Consider the following 10,000-nt stretch of genomic DNA (forward strand, 5'->3'; position numbering starts at 1 on the left):
TTCCTCTCTACTGTCTCTCTTTTTCTCCTTTCGCTACCTCGCCCTCTCTCCCTCTCCAAAATGTTCCAAGGGCTTAGTAGCAGAACAGAGAACAGCTCTTCAGGGCACCAGTATTTAGCATTAGGTGGGTGTGTGTGTGACCCAGATATTTACAAGTTTTTAAAATAGCTCTTCAACTTCAAGCTGAGTTCCCATTCACCATGTCCCCTCCTATACATACATGTATTATATGTAGGGTATTTTCAGACTTTATTGAACAGAGACAGAGAGAGAGGATGACAGTGGGGAAAGACAGAGGTTGTGTCAAAAGGCAGTAGGCTGGGTTTAAACCTACTGTATGCCGACACCGTGAGACGTGTACTGGAGGCTGCGGCATTACTGCTACACCAGTCAGGCTACTTCCACATTCTATACATGGTTAACATGACCAAACGTTAATGCTGTATGTTGAGCAGACGATCAGTTCAAATGTTAAACTGGTAAGTGCTTGTAACTCAACCCTCTCATTGTGTAGGTCCAGGGATGGCTTGTCACACACAACACAACACACACACACACAACACACACACACGCTCACACACACACACATGTAATTAGCCACCGGGGCTTACAGTCCAGATATGGTATAAGTAGTGCTTCCAACTGCAGTGTTGCCATGTAGATGGCTACTGTAATTACTACTAGAGGCTGAGTGGTGTGTGTGTGTGTGTGTGTGTGTGTGTGTGTGTGTGTGTGTGTGTGTGTGTGTGTGTGTGTGTGTGTGTGTGTGTGTGTGTGTGTGTGTGTGTGTGTGTGTGGTGTGTGTGTGTGTGTGTGTGTGTGTGTGTGTGTGTGTGTGTGTGTGTGTGTGTTGGCCAGAATTGTTCCCCACTTAGCCTTGGCATTTCCAATGGCTCTCATAGTGTGTAGAGCATCCACACACACACACACCTGCATACACATACCTGCACACACACAAACTGGTGGTGAGATGTATCCTTCACACAGTATGTAACCCATTTCCGTAGCTGGAAGTGAAGGATGCTAGCTGCCTGCTGTCCGCCCACACACCAGACTACAGTGCCCTGTGATGTGCAGAGATGTTCTCTCTCGTATATGGATACATAGAGGCAGACACATATTCACACACACACAAGCAGGGAGCTGCGCACACACACTTGCATGGATGCACATATACAGTAAAACCCACTTACCATGCTGTACAGATTCACTGTTTCTCACAAATACTGTCATCTGCACATAGACAAGCACAAACACCCCCCCCCCCCATCTATCCATTTATACTGAACAAAAATATAAACGCATCATGCAATAATTTCAAAGATTTTACTGAGTTACAGTTCATATAAGGAAATCAGTCAATTGAAATACATTCATTAGGCCCTAATCTATGAATTTCACATGGCTGGGAATACAGATATTCCCAGTTAGTCATCTGTTAGTCACAGATACCTTAAAAAAAAGGTAGGGTCGTGGATCAGAAAGCCAGTCAGTATCTGGTGTGACCACCATTTGCCTCATGCAGCGCAGCACATCTCCTTCTCATAGAGTTGATCAGGCTGTTGATTGTGGCCTGTGGAATGTTGTCCCACTCCTCTTCAATGGCTGGATATTGGCGGGAACTGGAACACTCTTTAGTACATGTTGATCCAGAGCATCTTGAACATGCTCAATGGATGACATGTCTGGTGAGTATGCAGGCCATTGAAGAACTGGGACATTTTCAGCTTCCAGGAATTGTGTACAGGTCCTTGCGAAATGGGGCCGTGCGTTATCATGCTGAAACATGAGGTGATGGCGGCGGATGAAGGGCACGACAATGGGCCTCAGGATCTCGTCCCGGTATCTCTGTGCATTCAGATTGTCATCGATAAAATGCAAATGTGTTTGTTCTGTGTAGATTATGCCTGCTCATACCATAACCCCACCGCCACCATGGGGCACTCTGTTCACAACGGTTGGACGTACTGCCAAATTCGCTAACACAACGTTGGAGGCGGCTTATGGTAGAGAAATTATCTGGCAACAGCTCTGGTGGACATTCCTGCAGTCAACATGCCAATTGCATGCTCTCTCAAAACTTGGTAAATCTGGGGCATTGCGTTGTGTGACAAAACTGCACATTTTAGAGTGGTCGTTTATTCTCCCAAGCACAAGGTGCACCTGTGAATGTCATGCTGTTTAATCAGCTTCTTTCATGCCACATCTGTCAGGTGGATGGATTATCTTGGCAAAGGAGAAATGCTCACTAACAAAGATGTAAACAAATGTGTGCCCAAAATTAGAAAGAAGTAAGCTTTTTGTGGGTATGGGTACTTTTATTTTAGCTCATGAAACATGGGACCAACACTTTACATGTTGCATTTATATTTTTGTTCAGTGTACATACAATCTAATGTCCAAAGCCAGATATTGCAGAAGTTCCAGTTTTCAGTGCAACTTATGGCTTCAATAAGCACTATGGTGTGTGTCCAGTCCCTTGTCCACCCCTGTAACACTCAGCCACAGTCCACCACTGTTAATATCAAGCCCTTAATGTCCTAGGTTCAAAGCTAAAGCCTTAATGAAGTGATAGGAGTGGACTGAAGTAGAGCATAGAGACCAGCCTGGAGCGAAAGGTCAAGGGTCAGTTCTGTCTATGGGGTTCACTTCTACTCGTATTATACTGTATTGTCTAATACTCCTCCACACATACTGTAGATATGTGAATGTATTGACATCCCATGGAAACACACACACATACCATGCACATTGACGCCACACACAGACTAACACACACACATACCATGCACACTGACGCCACACACACACACACACACACACACACACACACACACACCATGCACACTGACGCCATACACACACACACACACACACACACACACACACACTCACACACACACACACACACACACACACACACACACACACACACACACACACACACACACACACACACACACAGACTCTCTCACACACAGACTCTCTCACACACAGACTCTCTCTCACACACACACACACACACACGCACAGACTCTCTCTCACACACACACACACACACAGACTCTCTCTCACACACACACACACACACACACAGACTCTCTCACACAGACTCTCTCTCTCCCCCCACACACACACACACACACACACCACACACACACACACACACACACACACACACACACACACACACCACACACACACACACACTTTCACACTCAACACACGCTACTGCTACTGTCTATTATCTATCCTGTTGCCTCGTCACTTTACCCCTACCTATATGTACATAGCTACCTCAGTTACCTCATACTCCTGCACATTGACTCGCTGCTGCTACTCCCTGTATATAGACATGTTATTTTGACTCATTATTGTTATTCGTTATTCACTGTGTATTTATTCCTCGTGTCACTATTTGTATATACTGTATATATAGATATGTATCTTTAATTCTGCATTGTTGGAAAAGGACCCGTAAGCATTTCCCTGGTAGTCCACACCTGATGTCTACGAAGCATGTGACAAATTCAATTTCATTTGAAAGCAGTGTCAGTCTGTGTGGGAAGAAACCTCTGATATTATATTATATACACACATGCTGCATACTCACTGACACACATACATATGGTATACACTTGCTCAACATAAAGTGTATGCTGCACACATAGACTTCAATAGATAAAACAAATAAATGCATTATTCCTCCAAAGAATGTTAGAAACACATGCAAAACAGCAGGAGAAGACACGTGGATACACACCCACTTATAAACACACACCTCCAAACACCACGTGTGTGACGCTACGCCAGGTGTGTGTGTGTGTGTCTGTAGGCTACTCCAGTCCAGTCTTACCGTGACAGTGGGGATAGCGGTGACCAGAGAGTAGACCAGTGCCGGCGGCGCCTTGCTGTCGTCCTCGGGTCCGGGGTACGGTTTGGAGAACGTCTTGTCGAAACAGAAGAACCCTTGGACGTGAACGGGGAACGTGTCTGTGTACTCAAAGTAGTACGCCAGGAGAACCGTCCCAGCCATGATCACCAGCTGGAAATAGAACATGGTTCTAGGTTTAGAAACAACGAAGAGAACCGAAGAGAACGGAAGGATAGTAAGGTGGATGAACGGGGGATGAGAAAACAAAAAGAAGCGACTGATGAGAAAAAGAAGAGAGGAGAAGGAGGCGATTCCGTTTGGAGCGCGGTGACATATGCTTCCGGAGTGTGTAGAATGAAAGAGAGCAAAAGAGGACAGAGAGAGAGAGGAAGAGAGAGAGAAATAGGGAGAGAAAAAAGAGGATAGAGAGAGAGAAAGAGAGAGATAGATAGAGACAGAGGAAGAGAGAGAGAGAGAGAGAGCAAGCGAGAGAGAGAGAGAGAGAGAGCGCAAGAGAGAGAGCGCGAGAGAGAGAGACAGACAGAGACAGAGGAAGAGAGAGAGAGAGAGAGAGAGAGCAAGAGCGTGAGAGAGAGCGCGAGAGAGAGAGAGACAGACAGAGACAGAGGAAGAGAGAAAGAGAGAGAGCAAGAGCGTGAGAGAGAGAGCGCGAGAGAGAGCAAGAGCGTGAGAGAGAGCGCGAGAGAGAGAGAGACAGACAGAGACAGAGGAAGAGAGAGAGAGAGAGAGCAAGAGCGTGAGAGAGAGCGCGAGAGAGAGAGAGACAGACAGAGACAGAGGAAGAGAGAAAGAGAGAGAGCAAGAGCGTGAGAGAGTGCGAGAGAGAGAGAGACAGACAGAGACAGAGGAAGAGAGAGAGAGAGCAAGAGCGTGAGAGAGAGAGCGCGAGAGAGAGAGAGAGCGAGCGAGAGCGTGAGAGAGAGAGCACGAGAGAGAGAGAGTGCGAGAGAGAGAGAGAGAGAGAGAGAGACTGAGTCCGAATGATGAGGGTAAAAGAAAGAAACAGAAAATATAGAAAGATGCTGCTGTTCTGTAAAAGGGAAAAAAAGAAATGAAATGACAGTGGAAAAGTGAGGGAGAAAAGAGGCAGAGAGAGAGAGAGAGAGAAATAGGTGGGAAGAGCAAGGAGGATAACACAAGTGCAAGCATGGGAGGGAGGGAAAGGGTGTGTGTGTGTGTGTGTGTATGTGTGTGTGTGACACTGGTGTGCTGTCGATCACATGCAGTGCCTGCATGAGTGGTTGTGTACACTAGAGTGAGAGGTGATTCACCAAAACCTATATGGAGACTGCAATGTGCACAGCATGATACTAAACATCTGTTAGCACGTTATCATGAATATGTCTGTGTGTGTGTGTGTGTGTGTGTGTGTGTGTGTGTGTGTGTGTGTTCGAGAAACACGTGACATGTGCATGTGTAAATGAATTGTACACATTCATTGACTGTGTTTCTTGTCTGTGTGTGTGGGTGGGCACAGCAGGTGTGTGTATTCATAGACTGTTTATAACCATACATCCATATTGTCCTGTGGAGCTTTCTCTCCTTTGCTGTCGATCTGTGGGAGGTAAAGCTCTTTGAACTGTGGGTCCCCTGTGTATCAATATGGGTTTTTGTGTGTGTGTGTGTGTGTGTGTGTGTGTGTGTGTACATGCTTCTGCTACAACGGCACACCCCTGCAGGGTTCCAACCATCGTGTCAAGAGCAAAGTCATTGGGGACAACACACACACACACACACACACACACACACACACACACACACACACACACACACACACACACACACACACACACACACACACACACACACACACACACACACACACCACACACACACACACACAGGCAAAGCGTCTAGCAGCATTCAGCACAGTAGTTTATTTCTAGACGCTACGTGCATCTCCTCCTCTCCATACGTAGCTCTGGGATGCACACAGCATTCTGAACATCCTGACCATCCCTTTCTCTATGTCCATCTGAAAGCCTGAGGGAGAGAGGAAGGGAGGACGAGGTAAGGCATCAGTTTAAACAAGTATATGAGGCTGGATGATTTTAAATGGGGGGTAGTAGCTGTTCAGGGTCCTGTTGGTTCTATTGCATCGGTACAGCAGTCCGTGCGGTAGCAGAGAGAACAGTCTATGACTTGGCTGACTGAAGTATTTGACAATGTTTAGGGCCTTCCTCTGACACCGCCTAGTATAGAGGTCCTGGATGGCAGGGAGCTTGGCCCTGTTGATGTACTGGGCCGTACGCATTACCCTCTGTAGCGCCTTGTGGTTGGATGCCAAGCAGTTGCCATACCAAGCGGTAATGCAGCCTGTCAAGATGCTCTAAATGGTGCAGCTGTAGAACTTTGAGGATCTGAGGGCCCATGACTAATCTTTTCAGCCTCCTGAGGGGGAAGAGGAATTGTCGTGCCTTCTTCATGTCTGTGTTGGTGTGTGTGGACCATGATAATTCACCATGTAGCCACCGAGGAACTTGACCTGCTCCACAACAGCCCTGTCGATGTGGATGGCGGTGTGCTCAGCCCTCTGTTTCCTGTAGTCCACAATCAGCTACTTTGTCTTGTTGACATTGAGGGAGAGGTTGAGGGAGAGGTTGTTGTCCACACTGCCAGGTCACTGACCTCCTCCCTATAGGCTGTCTCATCGTCATCGGTGATCAGACCCACCACCATGGTGTCGTCAGCAAACTTAATGATGGTGTTGGAGTCATGCGCGGCCACGGAGTAATGGGTGAACAGGGAGTACAGGAGTGGACTAAGCATGCACCCCTAAGAGGGCCCTGTGTTGAGTGACAGCGTGGCGGATGTGTTGTTGCCGTCAGGAAATCAGGGTCCAGTTGCAGAGGGAGATGTTCAGACCCAGGGTCTTGAGCTTAGTGATGAGTCTCGAGGGCACTATGGTGTTGAACGCTAAGCTTTGGTAGATAGGAGAATGTCTCCTGAAAATGTTGCTCTTTTCTGGTACATAATGTTTCTGCCATTGTTTCATATGACCGAAAAGAGCTTCTGGACATCAGAACAGAAACTACTAACCTCGATTTGGATGAGGACTTCTATTTCAATGAATCAGAGGTGAAGGACATAATGCTCATCCCAGAGCAGGAATAAATCCCTGTCACTCGGAGGAGGCGGAGGTGGCGCTACAGAGGTCGACGTGTGGGATATTTAAGGAGACTGCGATGGCGAGTGGATACCCTCCATTCTATTGGCGAACGTGCAATCACTGGAAAATAATCTGGAGAGCCGTGTTCAAGACTATCCTCTCAACGTGACCTGGAGAACTGTAATATCTTATGTTTCACTGAGTCACGGCTGAATAAGGTCATGGGAAATATAAATCTAGCTGTTTTTTCTATACATTGGCAGGACAGAACAGCTGCGTCCCGTAAACTGAGGGGAGGGGAGGTGAGTCTCTTTGTCAACAACAGTTGGTGCGCAATCTCTAATATTAATGAAGTCTCGAGGTTCTGCTCGCCTGAGTTAGAATACATATGTTCATCTATATTTTTCGTAGCTGTCTATTTACCACCACAAACCGATACTGGCACTAAAAGGCTTTGCCTGGTCAGTCCGGCATCTGAAGCGGCCATACAGCAATTACAACGATGCAGCCTCCACAGACATCAGGGCTTTCACACTTTATGAGCTTAGCAGAGCAGAGCTATTGTGAAGGAAGTTGTCAAGGAAGTGAGTTTGTGTTTATACAGGACGTACCACCCCCACCTACTGTCAACCAATCATGTCAATGCGGAGAGGCGCACGGCGATGCGGTACGGAGCTTGATTTTACCTCTGCATGCCGCCGGAGGCTTCACACTCTCCATTCAAAGCCTCCGACCACATTTTCAGATCAAGTAAAAATTGGCTTTCAGACCGCCCTCAACAAGCCATATAGGGCCATAAGCCAACAAGAAAATGCTCATCCAGAGGCAGCGCTCCTAGTGGCCGATGATTTTAATGCAGGAAAACTGAAATCTGTTTTACTTCATTTCTACCAGTATGTCACCTCTGCAACTACAGTGGGAAAAAACTCACCTTTACTCCACACACAGAGACACATACAAAGCTCTCCCTCACCCTCCATTTGGCAAATCTGACCATAACTCTATCCTCCTGGTTCCTGCTTACAAGCAAAAACTCAAACAGCAAGCACCATTGGCACGCTCAATTCAGAAGTGGTCCGATGAAGCGGACACTAAGCTACAGGACTGTTTCACTAGCACAGATTGGAATATGTTCCAGGATTCATCCAATGGTATTTAGGAGTTTATCACATCAGTCACTGACTTCATCAATAAGTGCATCGACAAGGCAGGCTGTAACCCCCACAGGGACCATACATATATATCCTAACCAGAAGCCATGGATTACAGGCAACTTCCTCACTGAGCTAAAGGCTACAGCTGCCGCTTTCAAGGAGCGAGACTCTAACCCAGACGCTTATAAGAAATCCCGCTATGCCCTCCGACGAACCATCAAACAGGCAAAGCGTCAATACAGGACTAAGATCGAATCCTACTATACCACCTCTGATGCTCGTCAGATGTGGCAGGGCTTGCAAACTATCACGGATTACTAAGGGAAACCCAGCCTCGAGCTGCCCAGTGATGCGAGCCTAACAGACAAGCTAAAAGTCTTCTATCGTGTTTTTGAGGCAAGCAACACTGAACCATGCATGAGAGCACTAGTCTGTAATACCCACGTTTCAAGGAGACCTAGACCTAGACACTGTGAACCCACTTCAATTTGCATTCCACCCCAACAGATCCACAGATGACGCAATCTCTATTGCACTCCACACTGCCTCTTCCCACCTGGACAAAAGTAACACCTATATGAGAATGCTGTTAATTGACTACAGCTCAGCATTTAACACCATAATGCTCTCCAAGTTCATCACTAAGCTAAGGACCCTGAAAGTAAATCCCTCCCTCTGCAATTGAATACTGGACTTTCTGATGAGCTGCACCCAGGTGGTGAGGGTAGGCAACAACACATCCGCCACGCTGAACCTCAACATGGGGCCCCTTAGGTGTGTGTGCTTAGCCTCCTCCTGTACTCCCTGTTCACCCACGACTGCATGGCCAAGCATGACTCCAACACCATCATCAAGTTTTCTGACAACACGACGGTGGTAGGCCTGATCACCGATGATGAAACAGCCTACAGGGAGGAGGTCAGAGACCTGGCAGTGTGGTGCCAGGCATAGCTGCGTAAATTAGAAGTGCTGAGGGTGCTGCAGCATAGCTGAATAAAAATATGAATACAAAATGTATAATCACAGCACCCCCAAACCCCAATCATCTTCCCGCGGCTATGGTGCCAGGACAACAACCTCTCCATCAACATCAGCAAGACAAAGGAGCTGATCATGGACTACAGGAAATGAAGGGCCGAGCACACCCCCATTCACATTGATGGAGCTGTAGTGGAGGTGGTCGAAAGCTTCAAGTTCCCTCTGTGTCCACATCACTAAGGACCTATCGTGTTCCAAACACACCAACAGCCGTGAAGAGGGCACAACAACGCCTCTTCCCCCTCAGGTGGCTGAAAAGATTTCTAACGGGCCCTCAAATGTTCAAAAACTTCTACAGCTGCACCAATGAGAGCATCTTGACTGGCTGCATCACTGCTAGGTATGGCAACAGCTCGGCATCCGACCACAAGGCGCTTCAGAGGGTAATGCGTACAGCCCAGTACATCACTGGGGCTGAGCTCCCTGTCATCCAGGACCTCTATACCAGGTGGTGTCAGAGGAAGGGCCTAAAAATTGTCAAAGACTCCAGCCACCCAAGTCACAGTCTGTTCTCTCTACTGTCTGGGATGATGGTGTTGATGTGAGCCATGAGCAGCCTTTCAAAGCATTTCATGGCTACATATGTGAGAGCTACGGGGCGATAGTCATTTAGACAGCTTGCATTTGTGTTCTTGGGCACAGGGAACATGGGGGTCTGCTTGAAACCTGTACATGTAGATATTACAGACTAGGTCAGAGAGAGATTGAAAATGTCAGTAAAGACACTTGCCAGCTGGTCAGCGCATACTTTGAGTATGTGTCCTGGTAATCTGTCTGGCCCGCAGCCTTGTGAATGTTAACCTG

General features: G+C 47.3%; 1 protein-coding gene across 2 annotated transcripts in view; it reads right to left on the bottom strand.

The window, feature by feature from the left end:
- Nucleotides 1-10,000, bottom strand: part of LOC106589906 (phospholipid phosphatase-related protein type 5) — a 54,361-nt gene that overhangs the window by 20,962 nt on the left and 23,399 nt on the right. The window contains exon 1 of one of the 2 annotated variants that reach the window (XM_045691098.2): nt 3,857-4,931. In XM_045691098.2, the coding sequence (XP_045547054.1) occupies nt 3,857-4,060 (204 nt within the window). In that variant the 5' untranslated portion in view covers nt 4,061-4,931. Of the gene's footprint in view, nt 1-3,856; nt 4,932-10,000 lie in introns of those variants that run through there. The other variant, XM_045691097.2, reaches the window with a different exon arrangement.

Source organism: Salmo salar, chromosome 12 (assembly GCF_965601325.2).
Source record: "Salmo salar chromosome 12, fSalSal1, whole genome shotgun sequence".
NCBI classification, from domain to species: domain Eukaryota; kingdom Metazoa; phylum Chordata; class Actinopteri; order Salmoniformes; family Salmonidae; genus Salmo; species Salmo salar.